The 18243-nt window shown below is 39.8% G+C and overlaps 1 protein-coding gene across 5 annotated transcripts in view; it reads left to right on the top strand.

Moving 5' to 3' along the window:
* The window catches only part of lama2 (laminin, alpha 2), a 202011-nt gene that overhangs the window by 170572 nt on the left and 13196 nt on the right, over window positions 1-18243 (top strand). For all 5 annotated transcript variants that reach the window (XM_054760840.1, XM_054760839.1, XM_054760838.1 and 2 more), the window contains 15 exons: window positions 1421-1523; window positions 1760-1876; window positions 3621-3803; window positions 4970-5124; window positions 5201-5344; window positions 7096-7229; window positions 8387-8546; window positions 8631-8755; window positions 9309-9471; window positions 9546-9690; window positions 9818-9956; window positions 12462-12582; window positions 13201-13356; window positions 13834-13884; window positions 17733-17884. In XM_054760840.1, the coding sequence (XP_054616815.1) occupies window positions 1421-1523; window positions 1760-1876; window positions 3621-3803; window positions 4970-5124; window positions 5201-5344; window positions 7096-7229; window positions 8387-8546; window positions 8631-8755; window positions 9309-9471; window positions 9546-9690; window positions 9818-9956; window positions 12462-12582; window positions 13201-13356; window positions 13834-13884; window positions 17733-17884 (2048 nt within the window). The remainder of the gene's footprint in view (window positions 1-1420; window positions 1524-1759; window positions 1877-3620; window positions 3804-4969; window positions 5125-5200; window positions 5345-7095; window positions 7230-8386; window positions 8547-8630; window positions 8756-9308; window positions 9472-9545; window positions 9691-9817; window positions 9957-12461; window positions 12583-13200; window positions 13357-13833; window positions 13885-17732; window positions 17885-18243) is intronic.

Here is an 18243-nt window from a genome sequence, read left to right as displayed (position 1 = left end):
GCTTTAACAAAGATACAAAAACGCTTAAGTACAGAGCAACGGTGCCAGGACGAAAAGGCACTGTCACAGGAGTGAAGTACGCGTGAGTGATTTAATAATTTCTTGCGTTGATACACATGAACGCACAGGCGACATTGCGCAGGGATATGGCGGGAGACACATATAACGGCAAGCGTTTTGTGAGGTCAGATTTTTTTCAGAAGGCATTTTTGTGATTCAAATGTATTCATCTTTTGAACACATATTGTTTTGAGAAGCCAAACTCTTTACTTAATTGTCCCCATCAACTAAGTGGGACTAAGTACTTCATCACGGAAATCTGACCAGAACTTGACTTAGGAGACCAAGTGGGGGGTAAGTCTCTGTTATTGGATTACAGTGCTGATGGGGATGCCATACAACTTCATGTCAAAAAATCCGAACTATCCCTTTAAGGTTGATCATTAAAATTCAAACGAAGGTTTGAACTTTTTTGAGAGTTTTAAACAAGAGAGAAATGTGAGAAAATGTTATTGCCTGTCTGAGAAAAGTGTATAAAGTGTATGGTGAGGGGTTTTACAGCCTTAAAACATATATAATCATTGTAAAAAAAAAAAAAAAACAACAAAAAATGAAGTTGGCTACTTTGCGGATTTCACTTATGGCGGGCTATTTTGGGAACCTATCCCCCGCGATTAAACGAGAGAAGACTGTACACACAAATGTTCCACTCCGACATTGAGGTACTATACTGTATATACTCAGTTCTTCACACATGAACACTATCTAAGCAAAAACAAGAGTGCACCCTCAGCAAAGGAAACGATGTGTGTGAGTTTATGTCTTGCATGCGGTTACACAATCTTACACTTCTGTACAGTTTGCACTTTCCATCAGTCACGGCTTAGTGATTCTTCTTCCTCTTAATGTTTGTGTGTAAATTCCTACTTCAGCACCTTCATTTTTTTTCCATTTCTTGCTTCACTTTCATTCTCTCATTTTTGTTACGTTACTGTGTTGGATTTCCCGTACTCCCATTCGCTGCTGCCTTTGTACTTTGTGGCCTCCTTGAAGCCACAACACATTCCAGGAGACTGCTCCGGCTTTGGTTTGTTTGAATGTTGATATTGCCCAGTGTGAAATAATGACTTCAATGGTAGAATTTATTTTCACCACCATAAAACCTTTAAATGCTGTACAGACGTGAAGATGGGAGGTTAAAGGTGTAGGAATGGTGTGAAGAGGTCCTGATGTCATCTGAAAAGCTTTCTCAGAATGTCATTTAGCAATGCAAAGTGGTCAGTCATTGAACAGAAAGGTGATATGCAAAAGACTTCTCCTTTTTTTAAGCTGGACGAAAGCTATTTAACACCATTTTCCATGAGTGACTCCCAGATCTTAAAGTGTCACTGATTTATTTTTCTATTTTACTTGTGTGTAGGCTTTAGGCCCAGAGATTCCTATGAAGGAGGAGGCTCAAGGTGCCCTTCAGAAGAGTCTTAGGCTGCTGAACCAAGCTAAGCAACTTCATAATGATGTCAAAGGTAATATGTGTGCGTGTGTGTGTACTGTGCACTGTGCAATGCAGCAGAAATGGTGCAGATTCCTATGACCTATTAAAGCTGTCAATTGGCATGTGGTATTGTTACACAAGACATGTGTAAGTTATACTCACTATAATTATTACTGCAATTGTTTCATGTCACCTATGAAATCATCTTTACTCTGTGTGGGTGTGGGTGGGTATGTGTGTGTGTGTGTGTGTGTGTGTGTGTTGTAGATAATGCCCAGAGTGTTTCTGGACTGAAGGGCCGAGTTAAAGCTGCAAAAGACAGAACCAAAGACCTGCTCAAAGCTATCAATGGAACCATGGCAACACTCACCGCTATCCCCAATGGTATGACTGCAGAAATACACTGCGTGTGTGTGTGTGTGTGTGTGTGTGTGTGTGTGTGTGTGTGTGTGACTATGAGAGACCCAAAGTGACAGTGAATCAATGTAAGCGCATGAATGGAGCTCAGTTGCTCTTCTAAACTCAACTTGACACATGTCAGTGCTCAAAGGTTGTGGAGCCAGTATGATAGACACTATTAGCCTTGTACCAGCTCGCTCATAAAGAATCCGATGAAACTACTGGAACGCATCCAAAACTACAAATGCATGACAGTCAGAAATGAACCCAGTGTTCTCATTTTTAACTTCGAATCACTTTGAGCGACTCCACAAGTCTAATCATTAAACATTCTTCAAAACTTACTGTACAAGTAGGGCCTGTTTCTCTTTGCTCGTTAAAGCCTTATTATATTTGAACGACATCTCACCCACAATGGCCGAGATAGACGAGGTGCTAGTTGGTGCTCTTTCAGTCACAATTGTCATTCTACTTTAGACCTTTAGGATTGCTTGACACTCCTTTATATCCGTACCGTATCCATTGTGCTTGGACAGTCAAATGTTCCACCACCATTTCTGGCGTCTATACCACCACTACTGAGATGTTCTGTCTCCCCACTTCCCGGAGAAGACAGAGGGGTGGATTACACGTCAGATTGAGGACCTACCTGGATTTACCGCCCCCTCAAAAGAGTAATTCATTGCTGACTGGAGCCATAGCAGCGTGAGGCGACGTTGATCTGCGGCGATCGCTGGACTACAGCTACCGGTGGCTAAGACAGGTTAGCTCCGGAGCCGGCTTCACACTTCCGCATCGTGAGGATCTCCAGACGAAATCGTGCTCAAAACTTTCTCCTCCATGGCAGGACATCAGGAGCTCACTTCATCTGGCTCTTTTTAACACCAGATCACTGAATAACAAGACTTTTATCCTCAACGGTTTTATCCGTTCTAACAAACTTGACGCAAACCTGGCTCTGCCCAGGTGACAACAGCGCTTTCTCCAAGCTCCTCCCCCCAAACTATGTTTTCCTCAGCATGCTACGACCAGCTGGGAGCTGTGAGTCACAGTGTTTTGTACTCGCACTGTCCAGTCCGCTTTTATGTGCTGTGGTTTATCGTCCACCAAAAATAAACAAAGACTTTATGAATGAATTATCTGAGTAAAGTTTGATAATATACTGATCTGTGGTGACAAGCCACAAGATTCACACCTCAAACGTGGCTGAATGAAAGCACTCGCACCCTGAATTAATTTAAATGTGAAATAGTTTCTTTCATTTTTAATGTAATTAAATAGAATATTTAATAGCTATTATTAAATGATATATCCATCATTATATTTTATATTTTATTTGTATTCATTTAATTGCATTATTTCATTATTTATTAATATTATTTAATACATGCATTTGGTGGGTGGGATCGATGATTTGATTGGCTGAAGTGCAATGTGAGCCACGCCCATATGCTTAAAGGCAGTGGAAGCAAAGAAAAGGAATGGTGGTAATGCAATACAGTGTAGTAAAATATGAGTGTGTTATGATTTATCTAATGAAATATAAAATCTACAGTACTAGAGAAGAGAGATTTGTTACTTTAGCATTGCTGTAAAAGCTAACGATGACTTGCTAGCGTGCTACAGTACTGTAGCGATGGATAAAAAGGTTTCAAGTAGTGCACACCCTTTATTCCATCTAAACTATATGTTTTTTTACAATGGTAACTGTATTAATCTTGTTTGGCAGACACAGCAGCCAAGTTAGCAGCGACAAAGGCTGTTGCCGCTGACGCTAATGCTACAGCCTTAGATGTCCTGGAGCGTCTTGCGGCCTTGAACCTTCAAATGCATGACGTACAGAAGAACTATAGCCAATTGGCGGACACGGTCAGCGAGGCCAACCAGATGATCCAGGACCCTGAGAAAAACAGTAAGTTGTGTGCTACTTAGGAGTAACTAACATTTTTGAATAAATGGTTAATAATGTAGCACTATTTTAATTGAAGACCTTGCACTGATTTACGATGGACCCTCACAAGTTTAATGTTGAACTCAGCAGGCGAAAAAAGGACAAATACAGTACAGCACTACCTATAAGACATAAATACAAACTAATAAATGAAATTAAGGCCAAAAGTTGGCTTGTTTTTATCTTTTACACTGAACAGGTGACTCTTTAAAGTTCTTTTTGCACTTATATGACAATTCATCATGCTAGAAGACAGTATTTTTGATAAATACCTGCAACATTTTTAGACTTGATTTTGCACCACTAATTTTGTGCTGCTCTATGTACAGTATTAACCTGTGAGTGCCATGGAGGGTTTCTTCAACATATTTTTGTGTTACTTATTCACCAGAGATGAACTTGACATGCGTTTCTTTATGCAAACACATTTTTATGTTGATATTCTTGTGTTGTGTCTAAGAAAATATGAAGATGTTGGTAAATTATGAAAACATGAATCTTATTAAAATGTTGTTTTCTCTTTGTTTCCTTTCCCTTATCCCCACAGCTATAAGTATGTATATATTTAATTTACCTTCATATCAGTGGTGCCCCAATACCATTTTACATGATAATAATTAGCCTGTATCTGAATGATTTTTTTCATGCTTAATCAACTCAACTGCTAAATTGCCACGATCCTAATTTGCATACACAGAATTTGATTAGAATAAGAGTATTGGAGCACCATTTACTCTTTTATCAATGTCTTTACAAGCTGTAAAGTCAGCAGTAGCCGCTCCTAATAATGCCTCGGCTCTGCTCGAGCATGAGCTCTATGCACACTACAAAGCATGGACTTCTTTCAGTCTGCCTTCCTCCAGTATCCATTCAAATAAATACTATAGACAAGCTTCTCTTTGAATGCTGAGCTACACTAATTGATTGGCTCTTTCTCTTCCACCCCCTCGCCTTTCTTGTCTTTTATTCGTTTTATTGCCTTCCGTCTCTGTGTTAAATCAATGACTGAGTGATTCAGCTGCTTTAAATTTTCCTCCTGTCGTCGTCGCTCACTGCTTCCCTCAGCTGTATGCAACTATTTCTCTTTTACGCTTATGGTATACAAACTATCTCGTCTTTTTAATCAGTCCATGCTGCAGGGGCTAAAGTGAAGGATTTAGAGGATGAAGCTGACAGGCTGTTGGAGAAGCTGCAGCCAATCAGAAAACTGGAGGACAATTTGAGGCGAAACATCTCTCAAATCAAGGAGCTCATCAACCAAGCCAGGAAACAAGCCAACTCGGTAAGGAATAAAAGTTGTATTTCACTTTGGCAGCTCATTCAAGTGACATGTGAAAACTTGACTGTCACCCCCTTAGATCAAAGTGTCAGTGTCATCAGGTGGTGACTGCCTTCGTAGTTACCGCCCAGACATCAGGAAGGGCAGGTACAACACCATCATCCTTCACGTCAAAACCACCACGCCCGATAATCTGCTCTTCTACCTCGGTTCTGCCAAATATGTAAGTAGAATTAGTTAACAACTAATTGTTGTAAGTCAAATTAAACGAAAGAGTGAGCTTCCTGTCAGCAATTCAGCGTCTTTGTCACAGTACGTGGAGGCGGGGGCTAGCTACGTAGCGATTGAATGCACTGAGTGCCAGCTAGCAGTTAGCAAGCAAACGCTAATATGAATCAAAGCACAAAATCGATAGTTTCTAAGCCGAATGTCATAATATTACAATATTACATAATATTACAAAAAGAAAATTTCTGAAGAGGAACTTTTTTTTTTTTTTTAGAAAGGAAATTCAAATGAAAAGAAGTCATTTTGATTAATGTACTGAGTCTTTTAACAAATAAATACATAAAAAATATAATTGTTAGACATTATAAGCCTCTAACTATACCTACATGAAGATAAGGGATGGTGAATGTAATAAATAGTTAGGTTGTACGTATATGTTAGTTCATGTAATATTAAAACTTTTTTTTATTGCGATGCTCCACTCTAAATTGTGTAAGAGTTATCATATTTCAAAGATTTGTGCATTCATCACTGCACATATGAAGAGAAACCACCCCTGAGCGAACTACTGATGATCCCAAAGTGTGTTTATAAGTGTTGGCATGCTTACAGTATGTTTGTGAGTCCAAACAAGCCTTGACAATTAACAGCTTTTGGTTGCTATCTGCTTTTAGGTTGATTTCCCCTGAGAAATCACAGCTTTGCTGCATTTGACTGGGAAGTCGTGATCACTAATGCTTATGTGAATGTGTGTGTGTCACAAAAATTCTGCATTAGTGAAACATTCTGTATGAATAGCTGCGTGTGCTCGTGTAGTCACATGCACCTCTAACATTTCACTAATAGTGTGTAAGGCTGGCTGAATAACGACGACACGGCCCTGTGATCTGTGCTAATGAATAATCGCCATTCCTCCGGGGAGACAACAAAGATAAGACGACGTGTGTGAGTGTCTGCGTCTTCAAATTTGACTCCCTAATAACCTCTAAGTGTGCATAATGCTATATGAATAATAATAATGCTTAGTGTAAGTGTGTTCTTCAGCGGCATCTAGATGAGAGCATATGCGCCAAAGCCTCTCATTATTTTTTTTTGCACCTCATACATAATAATAATGATATTAATCAAAACACAAGACTGAGAAAATCGGCTTAAAGACGCACAGGAGTTAAGGTTCTAAAATTGCTCCTTCACTGGCCCTGCATTTAAATATTTTTTTATTACATTGAGATTTGCTGTAAACAATTGTGTTTAATTGTATTATTTTTAATCTAAAGTAAAACAGAGTAAGGTTTGTGAGTAACTGACAGATAAGGAGATATTTATACACTTTGTGCACAATTATTGGGCATTGTTAGTTTTATTATTTAACAATAACAGGGCTCTTTGTCAATCCAAAATGTTAATAAACCTCAAACTTGAATATTTAAGGAAGTGAAAGTAAGGTTTGGCTTTTGTTGAGAATATCTCTGTGTGTACAATTATTAAGCAACTATTGGTGTGCAAAATTATTATTAACTCAAAAAAGCTCCAAAAATATTCCCACCTTACTACTTTACTTAAATTTTTTAAAAGTCAGAATGATAAACAAACAACACAACCGTAAAAAGAACATGCAAAGGGGTGTTGACTTCGGAGTCCTACTAATAATATGGTAATTCATCGTTTAGAATAAGTTAAAACCAAAATGAAATTATGTTTTTTTCTGCTTTTGTTAAGTGACATTCTGCTTGTCTACTTTCTCAGGTTGATTTCTTGGCCATAGAGATGCGCAAGGGCAAAGTGTATTTCCTTTGGGACGTGGGTTCAGGTGTTGGAAGGGTGGAATATCCCCATCTAACCATCCATGATGGGAACTGGCACAGAATCGAGGCTTCTCGGTAGGACAGGTCAACTCCGTGTACTTTGTTTAGTGTGTTTACGATGTCACTTGCACGTGCTCTATCATACTCTTTCGTTTTGAAACCACTAACAATACAAATGACCCCATTATCTATTTCATACCGAAAAAAGTATATATTATAGGTTTCTATTTGTGTAAACACACAAACTGTATCCATGGAGAGATACAGTTCATATCACAGCAAATGTGAAAATGCTTGCAGCCTTTAGATAAAAAAAAACAAAACACAGGTTAAGAGATATAAATTAGATAGATTGCCTTATAAACTCTACTTTGTAAAAGTGAATCAGATGGAGAAACACAAGGCAGTAATCAGAAAAACATGTCAGCAATCTCATTTTAAAATGTCCAAATTAACGAAATATCACTTTATTCACCACTAGACTGTACAGTTTTTTGGTCACTAGGTAAAGCTTTCACTACTTACAATAATTCAGTGCATAATCCGGTGTTTTCATGTGAAAATATAGAATGTTTTCAGTATTTATCATCACGACTTTCCATGTTTCAGAGTTCTGTTTGCAGTACTATTCATGTGACTTGAAAAAAGTCCAGTTTAACCCAAAATTGAGCTGAACTTTCATCACTATTTTCTACTTAATTCTTGCGGGAACATGATGAGTGGTGTCATCTTGACCCGGTGACACGCACTCAACAACATTCAGAAATAACAAAAAAACCCAATAGAAGGCAACCACAGAACATTATTTCTTTCATGGAAATGGGAAAATCACATAGTTTCACTTGGGAAATCAAGTCTATGCAACCTTGTCAACCTGTGGCTATTGCATCACCTACAGTGTCATCAGCACAAGTGGTTTCTCTCGCCTAAGACGGAGATAGTTGTGCATGCGGGCCTTGACTTTCCATTGGGGAGATTTCCCAACTGTTTCCCCGCACGATGAAACAACAAATTCAAGTTGGCAGATCAATTTCACTGTACATCTCAGAGGTCCCGCCTGCTGGAAACCTGTCTCCGCAATCGCTTTGTCTCATTCATCTTTTTATGCTGCCAGTTCATAAAAGCTGATTTCATGTGACAGAACAAGCTCGCTCATAAATGTCCTCCAGGAAATGCGCACTGGCAAATAAAATTACTTCCTAATTTCTGTCTGTCTTCTTCGGTGTCTCCAGTAACGGATTGAATGGTACCATATTAGTATACCCTCTGGAAGGCCCAATGGCCGGCATGGTGCCGATCCCGAGCAGCGCCAACTCCCCCACGACGTATAGCATTCTGGATGTGGACCAGAATGCCTACCTGTTTGTTGGTGGAATACTCGGCACAGTCAAGGTAACTTTCCCTTGTTATGTCTTTAAAGCAACATGAAGTGCTATTTTTTTCATCATTATTATTGTCCTGTGTCTTATCTTTTAGAAAGCGGATGCTGTTAGGACAACAACGTTCACAGGCTGCATGGGGGAGACCTTCCTGGATGGTAAACCTGTTGGACTTTGGAACTACAGAGAGAGACAGGGAGACTGTAAAGGATGTGTTGTCAGGTAAGAAGTAAATTAAATCTATTATTGTGCAACTAACAGTATCTCACAAAAGTGAGTACACCACTCTACTATACTACTATTCTACTATAGAAGTGAAACTTGGACATACTTTATATATTGATATTAGTTACTTTATATATATAATAGCTACACAAGTGATAACTGTGTCTAAAGTCAAGCATGGTGGTGGTAGTGTCATGGTCTCATGGTGGAGGGGCGCATGAGTGCTGCCGGCACTTGGGGAGCTGCGGTTCATTGGCAGAAACACAATTAACCATTGAAGAAAATCTACAAAAATTTTAGCTAACAGACCTTTTGCAGTATTTATGATGTTTTGTATGTCAAAATGAACACTTCCACACCAAGATTTGCAGCACAAACCAGTTAGGGCTTTGATTCCTTGCACTCGTTGATGCCTCGTAGTGAAACGCAGTAATATCACCATTGCTCTAAGACAAAGTAACAACGCAATTTAAGGCTATCCTTACCTAATTCTCACAGTGATATGAAGTTGGACTTCATTGTTTCATTGTGTTCATTGTGTGTTTGTTAGCCCCCAGACATCATATGGTGAAGGGACTGTCCAGCTGGACGGAGAAGGCTATGCCGCTGTGGGACGGCCCACAAGATGGAACCCGAATGTTTCCAGCGTTACGTTCAAGTTCCGAACATTCTCCTCCGAAGCACTGCTTATGTATCTGGCAACTGAAGACATGGTATGGAAGCTAAGAGTCTAGATAAGGGTTCTACAACAATGACTGCTTACATTGTTTTTTTTACCCCTATATAGAAGGACTTCATGTCTTTGGAGTTACATGGGGGCATGGTGAAGGTGAACTTTGACCTTGGGTCTGGTGTCGGCAGCGCCATATCAGCTAACCGCCAAAATGATGGTCGCTGGAAATCTCTCACCATGTCTCGCAACAAGAAGCAAGGTAAGCACAACAGCAGTAAGAGATGTACAATTATTATTCTAATACTCTAATAAAGTTGAAATATTCCTCTGGATTATCTTTGGGTTCTGGTCCATTTTTGTTCATGTCTTGTGCACTGTTTGTACAGCCACAGTGACCATTGTGGACATTGACACCAGTGCCGAGGAGAAGATAGTGGCCACATCTCAGGGTACAGCCACAGGTCTGAACCTCAAGGAGAACCAGAGCATTTACTTTGGAGGTCTGCCGACCATTGGAAACTACAGGTAACAAGTTAAGATGGCTGAGACCTGATTTAGCACCAGCCGTTCAGGAAATCATGAAAATATATATTATTAGTTCCAGGGTGAACAAATTAACATTCATACAATATATAAATACGTTAATAGAGCATGTCTTAACTTTAATGACAACATATTATATTATTACAGTTGTTAATTGTATAGATAATAACAACACAGGCTTTTTATGGCTTATCAAGCCGCTTCCCAATCAAATTCACCTGTCAAAGGATTAAGTTAAGAGCAAATTTGAAGTTATTTAATGATGAAAGATTTGTGCTAATGTGATAATGTCATGTTTTGTTTTAACAGCATGAAATCCAGGTAAATGAAAATACAAATTCAACTATACAAAAACTGCAAATCGTTCCCTGCATGAGGCTAGTCACACTGATGCTGGAGCACCATTTAGCCCACAATGTGCGTGTGTGTGCGCGTGATTGTGTGCACAGTATGTGTGTGTTGGCCCCTAATGGCTGCTGCTCTTTCACGAGGCGGCTGAAAATCACCTTCTGCCCTTTATACATCTGGATGTGTCATTTGTCCTTCCAGCACCAACAATGTGGCATTTCTGACATTGGTGACTTTTTGTATTGTTGTTGGAATTGCATTCAAATTGTATTTGGATGGGAATCTAACAATGGTTACCAGTTCCCAGTGGGGTAGCAAAACGCCAATTTGTGCAGTGCTAAAAAAAGCAAATGCATTTACAGATGTAATTAATGATAAATTGTAATAACAAGGACAAATAGCATATTCACATAATGCTCAGGCTGTTATAAAGACACTACTAATTAGGGGTGTCACGAGCGCTCACAAGATTAAAACATGACGATATTTCTCATTTTGAGAAAAAGTGTCTCTCTAGAACAGGGCAGCCAGAAGCCAATCGGACTGTAAACTATGGCATCACTACCGTGAATGATAATACACGTAATGTGGCATTGGCAGTGCACGAGGCAGGATTGGAACAGCATATTAAGTGCTTTACACACACTATAAACCCTGAAATCCAACCCACCTCAGTGTTGCCAGCGTCAGCTTCAGCAAGTATGTGGCTGTTCTTTCCATGAAGTTGAACAGCTGCCGCCATGTTGCTGTCCAAGCAGAAGCTGTACTAATTCTACATTTGATCTAAGTCAGTTAAGATTTAGCAGCTCAAAACACATAGATGTTCGAACTTGTCTGCTCCATTAATCACCGAGCGGTTCTGATCAATCACCAATCACCGGTGTAAGTTAATTAAATGCAAGCGGTCAGCAAAGGTGAAGTATCCGCTGCGCCGGCGAGCAGGAGTGGAGCTCCACCTCGGATAGTGCAGAAGTATCGCCTTGCAACGCCGTATGGAATAACCTTATTGATATTGGTAGCAGCAAGCTTCCTAATAACAGTTAACATCTTATCGATCTAAACCAAAAAGTACTGTACAGCTACTGCTAAGAGAATCTAAGAACCTGGCCCTGATGCTTTTACACCAGATTAAAGTGCTAGAAGCAAACCCACCAATCCACACTTCATAATATGTATTTATATAGCATCATATACAGGGTAAATATACATTATATTGTAATGACAGCTGTACAAACCCCTCCACAATGCAACCCAACCCCTGACCAGCGACAGAGCCAAGAAAGCAGAACTTGGACACACTCCTCCGTTGTCTGGCAACACGTCACTTTCCTGCCGAAACACACAAGTGTGTCCAAAGTGTGGCCCAGGGGCCATCTATGGAATGTGGCTCATTGCAGAAATAAAATAAGTGGAAGAGCAAAAAGGCATAATGTAATTAGAAAAAGCTAAGATGTTGATACTAATAACTAATAAAAACACAACTATTTGTCTTTAAATATATGTATAATGTTTATTTTTCATTTTTCTAAATATAGCACTTGGCACAGGGGACTGTGGTTTTAATCCTATTCATGGTAAATGGCAACATATTATCATTTTATCATTTTTTTTAACAATACTGGCCCTCACAATGTCAAGAAAAATTCTGGCTGGTCAAGCCATCACTGAAGACCCAGGTACCAAATGCACTGCCCGCCACTGATAACTACACATCAACATAAGTCATTAGTAGTAGAAGCTACAACTGCTGTCATTATTTTAATTGTTATAATTTTTTGTTTGTGGGGAAAAAAAGCATCATGCTTAGGTCATACTATGCAAAGTTATAAAAGATTTAAAAATGTACCTGCATGGTTTTGTGTCTCAGTTAAAGAAAAAAGTCTTGTTGTCCAGTCCTATATTTTGTCATTGTAGTTTTCTTAAAAGTAATGTTATAATATCGTCTTGCCTCGTTCTTGTGAACCCAATGTCGTCTATCGTATCGTCGCGTGACCTGAGTGTTTCGTAACACCCCTACTGATTATACACAAAATCTTCAAGGCTGTAATATTTAAGAAATGATCCAATTACATTACGCTTAATCTTAAGAGATTGCAAACTCTGATGTATTCACTGCAAATGATTCTAATGTCTTTATAGGCCGGAGGTTATGCTGAAGCGATACGTTGGCTGCCTTCGGGAGATTGAAGTATCCCGAACTCCATATAATCTCCTTAGTAGCTCAGATTATACTGGGGTTACTAAAGGGTGTAATGTAGAGGTAAGACCTTTATTTCTGTACAATACAGTGTATTTAAACCCACACTACATTACAAAGGTGTGCTTGCACTAATATTGTGTACATACTGTATTTACAGCACTGTCTCTTTAATAGGTTTGATATGTTTATGAAGTAGAAAATGCAAGAAAAATTAATTTTATGTGATTTTATGGCAACCCTAGATCACGCACTGGAGTGGGGTCCAGAGTTGTGTGCAGTGCTTGTACAAACTACAGTCTAAGCACCAGCTTTTTATACCTTTCTCACCGCGCTTTCAAAGTACAATAAGACATTGACTTGCAAAATTTCTAATACAGAGATGTCCTTCATGCATGTTTTACTTATAAGATGCACAAATACCGACTCCACAATGGAGTTTTTCAAAGTCATTCAAGGCATTCATCGGGGTTTCTATCCACTAATGGAATTTATGTGTACACTCAAGCAGCCTTTGTCTGTGTACAAAGGAGTTGAAAAGCCCGGGGTTGTGTGTAGTTACACTTGGGGGGGTTATTACATTCCCCTCAGTTGTTTGTCCAAGGTTGTCTAGTCAGCTTTGTGGCATTTAAAAGTATGGATATTTTCCTCATGTGTATGACATTGCTTTTTGTCTGATAGAACCTGTACACAGTCAGTTTCTCCAAGCCGGGATACGTGGAGCTTGATGGGCTGTCGCTGGCTGTCAGCACTGAGATCAGCCTGTCATTCAGCACTTTGGTAGACACCGGTACCTTGCTGTTAGCAGTGGGCGGGGCTCCGCCCATCAACCAGCAGGTGAGCGTTCTACTATTTTATTCAGACTCTACTGGGTCAGTAAAATATGGGGAAAGGAACTAAAACTTTTTCTCCTGAAGAAGTTAGCATAAATGTTGCCTGAGCAGCAGTTTTATCAGAACTGGACACCATGTCTGAATTAACAGAAGAGCAAAGAATAGATATGAATAGACGATGCTTGTTTTTTTTAGAGGACGAACATGCAAAATGAGTATTAGATGTGATTGTTAATAGCAATATATAATTCATTAAACAGATGAAAGTGGACAGACTAATCATTTGTCTTCTTAATATTTATTGACAGGTTTTTCCACAGCCTTGTTGGAAATCTGTTGGAAATACGTTTTTATTTAAACTCGAGTTGTCTGTTCTACCTCAATAACAAGCCGGGATCACACACCCCTACCAATTTCATTGACATGATATCTTCATGATATGAAGAAGTTATTACAAACTGTGTAATCCTGTCCACCACAGGTCCGTGACAAAAATGTCATCTCTCAGAGGAAGCGCAGACAATCAGGAGAGGTGAGTTCATAAAACACACACACACACTTTGCTTACGCTTTTCATAAGTGCATTTTAATGAGATTTGCTTTTGTTGCATTTTTTTCTGAAACACAAGATGGACATGGATACCAATCAACATGCACATGCACACATACACACACACACACACACCCAGCACCTATTACGCTAAGTGTGTGACTTTACCATAGTTGCATCCTAATGAGATTTCAGTTGGTTGTTGACAGTGCTCATTACGCGCAAACACGCACACATGTATCACTACTGTATTCAAATACAGGTTATGAATAATGTAATGGCAAACGGTTTGGGAAACAATCATTGCAGATTCCAGGAATTTCAACATTCTGAGACCTGAATAATGACCTTTATAGGTCAACTTTACATTGCATGTGGCGCTAATTAGGATACTTTGGCATCTCTCAGGGGAGTCTGGGGGTGTTTCGGTCAACAAGACACACCAAATTGTCTTCTGTTAAAATATCACATTATAGTTTAATACCTGTTTTGTTTGTGCAACAGTCTGATAGTACCAATAAGCGGAGTAGGAATGTCATTGTGAACATGTGTGTATGCCTGTTTTAGCATAATGTGGGTGTGGGTGCACGTGTGTTTTAGCTGACGTGAATGCAAAGTGTGTGTAAGGACAAAGGGTTACCTCTGGTTTATCCATCATTACTGGTTGTTGGGGGCATAAATCTATTTTTACTAACAACACTGGAAGGCATGGTGTGTGCGTTTGCAATTTGTGTGCAAGTGGGTGTATATGTGTGTGTGGAGAGGTTAAGCGAGGTTAAGAACACCATCAGCTCAACTTGGCCCTGACTAATGGATGTGTAAGAGCGGGACAGAGCGGTGGCGGCATGTGGAAAAAAAGAACAAAAAACAAAAGATGGAAGGGATTTAGAGGTGAAAGTGAGGATGGAAGGGCGCAATGAAAGAGGACAAATAACGCAAGAGAACAATTGCATAGCAAGGAGACAACATAAATACTGGAAGGTAGCCAAAGATAGTGACAGAAAAAACAACAAAGAAGGTGGAAATACATTTAGAAAGTATGAGGTGAAGCTAAAAAAAAACAGGAGCAGGTATAAAATGAGAGAATGTCTTATATCTATGGACCTTGATAGTCAAAGTTAGTCGTGATCTGTCATGCATGTAGAAGACATACCTCCAAACAAGCTCCATCTATTTAATTCACTCATCTTCATTGAAGTGTGCAGTAATTGTACTTTATTTTTCCACCAGCACTTCACGTACGACTGGTGTGCATTTGCATAACTGATCTACTATAAAATAGATTGTACTCCACAACTCTAGGGGGAACGCTAGAGCAAAAGCTCCACTGGTAGCCATTATACAGTAGAACTCTCTATTAATACGGCCGACATGCACAAGTTGACAGAGTGAAAACCATCCAGTCATGTTAACATATTGACAGGGAATAGTTCATAGTAACGTTCATTTGAATTGCACAAAACAGCACAAACGTAGCACTAAAAAATGAGACTCAGTTTTGAGCGGGGTGGGGGGCCAACTTCACTCAGGTCACAGTATTTTTTAGTGTTCAGGTTTCATCAAGCATGTCAGTGTTTGACTTGATGCTTGTGTGTGTCCGTGTGTCCTCCACACAGTGAAAATGTATGTTCATGTGTGGTAAAGTGTGGGTCTTCTTTCAGATTGTGTGACATGTGTCTTTGCTCCACTTGCGTGTGTGTGTGCGTGTGCCAGGCAGCACAGCGAAAGGCATGTTGTAGCTACATCTCGGTTCAATTTGTCCCCCGACCTCAAATTGAAATTCCATTTTCAAGTGGTAAATTGTCTCCCACTTCGCCCTCTGGCACACAGTGAATTAAAATTCAAATGAGCCTGACCTTGCACCGCTGCTCTTCACCACCTTTCTCTCTTCATCTCTCTCTCTTGCTGTTCTGCTCCCTGCCCTCTCATCTCGTCCCCCTATTATCCTCTCCTCAGTGTTCCTCTCATCTCTTGTTATCCTTTCCTCCGTGCTCTCCACTCCTCTGCTGCCTCCCCAATTTCTCTTTTATATACCCACACTCGTATCCACTCTCCCCTTTGCCTCTTCTATCTGCTCTTCAACCCTCATACCTCACACTCTTCTACCTGCTGTGTTGCTTCTTGATCTGCTGATTTTGTCCACAAGCGTTTGCAGTCAATCAATGTTGTACACATTGGCATGCAAGCCCGGGCTATTTAGATGGAACATGACAACTGAGATTTCCCTCAATTTGTTGACACGGTAATCCAACTCAGAACTCAACTGAACTAAGACCACCTAGAAGAAATGCTGGTGTACACAGCTTGGCGAATTATCGACAAACGTACTGAAAAAATAACGATAGTAAAGTGACTCTCCTCTGCAAAGGTCCCAAAATATTGTAGCATAGTCTACTAAAACACAAGCATTATACAAAAGTTATACAGTGTAACTCTGTAAGTCAGTCCTGCTTATGTCACTAATCCGTCTGTGGTAAGTCAGTGTTGACGTACACGGTCAACCGCTTTTCTCAACATCAAATTTTAGATCATTACAATGAAAATTGTTCTGTATATTTTTCAATTTGTTGTGATATTGTCATCTTCCTCATTGTTGCTAAGCCACAACATAACTACTGTCAGGTGCACACAGTGACTTCCTGTTCAGTGCAAAATAAGCTGTAAAATAAAAGCATACAGTATTAACCTGGATTCTGCACCCAGTCATTTATTTTTGCAGATTTTTGATACTACATACTATACTACAGAGTATAAAATGTTGTAATGCTGGCGGAATGATGATGAGGCATCTACAAACTGTGTACTGTGTACCTTACGGCAAGATGCACTCCACACTTAAATGTGGGCAACGCGGCTTGGGAACTCTTCTTCTCCTTTGGGCTGGCTCTAACTCGCAGGCAAACGCCACTGCCCTCTATTGCCCAGTTCCTGAATCACAGCTCAGAACCATATGCAATACTCCCTTTTGGTACAATATCCCGTGAAATCAATATCCACAAATGGAGGAAAATCATGTCAACAAACCGCCACAGGTTCAAAAATAATCTCCCCTTCTCCTTATGTCTCTGACCAAACTCTCTTGTAAATGTGAAAGTAATTAAGTTGAGATAAGCGGTTTCCACTGTACTGATTCAGTATGTTTAGCAGTTAATAAATTATACTTCACAGGACACTACCGTAGGCTTTAATGTCCTACTGCAAAAACACCAGTCAAAGATCCTCTACATCAGCAAGTAAAAGCAATATTTTCGTCATCTTCCTTCTTAGTTTATACTCATTACACTATTATAAGTGAAATATCAGATTTTGTGGTATTATTTACTGCAGCTTTAATTTTGTATGCAATGCCGTTATCATTTTCCTCATCATTTCCTTAATAAAATGCCTTAACAAATGGACATTGTCCATAAAAAGTAATAATTTGTTTGCTTTGTTTGACTTAATGACCGTGGGTCCCAGGATGAGAGCATTTGAGAATGCCCTGCTCAATATGACAGGATCACATTGCATTGTTTGAGGACATACTGTTAAAACCCTAGTTAACTGCGAAACACTGCTCAAAGATCCTTTATATGACACTACTGCTATTTTTTAATGATTTTATTAAATAGATTGTAGGGTCTAACGACTTCTCTGCTTAGACCTTTCCACTCAGCAATCTTAGACAAATTGTCTCTTTAATATGTGGTTAAGAGGTCGACATCAATGTCATTCTTTCATACCTTTGTGAAATTTCTCCATTTCATCTCCATCATTATTCCGTGTCTCTGAGAGTATTGCATGCGTGATCTCATGGCTTAATGAGGTTTATTTCTCTCCCCCTCCCACAGCCCTATCTCTCAGTGATGCTGAACAAAGGCTCCCTGGAGGTTCTGGTGTTTACAGGCAGCCACAGTGTGCGTCGTGTCATTAGACGGCCCGAGCAAGGCATCTTGAGTGACGGCAGAGAACACTCGCTGCGCATTGAGAGATTACCTGGCAGGTTAGTAATTGAGGGTGCGAAGCGGGTTGTGAGGTCATACAGTGCCGTGAAAAAATTAGTGGCCACCACCAGTTGCATGTTTTCACAGAAATCATTTAGACACACACTAAAACTCCAAAATCCGATTTCCACCCAACTTTGTATTGGTGGCACCGAGGAATACCACATTACATTTTCAGACCTGCCAACATGTAGCATTTTTTGTACATGGCGTGCATTTTGACCCTTGAATAAGTTTGTATGCTTCGCTCCAGATATTCATTTTGTTGCATTTTGCCAGTTTCAGTTTTCGAGTTCAGTCTCTGCTCGTAGCACCTCCGAAAAAACCCTTGAGCTGTGGACCGTTAAGACTTGTACTA

This window comes from Dunckerocampus dactyliophorus, chromosome 19, assembly GCF_027744805.1.
Source record: "Dunckerocampus dactyliophorus isolate RoL2022-P2 chromosome 19, RoL_Ddac_1.1, whole genome shotgun sequence".
Taxonomy (NCBI): Eukaryota; Metazoa; Chordata; class Actinopteri; order Syngnathiformes; family Syngnathidae; genus Dunckerocampus; species Dunckerocampus dactyliophorus.
Note: the sequence above shows the minus strand (reverse complement) of the source record. Positions and strands in the feature narration are given on the sequence as shown.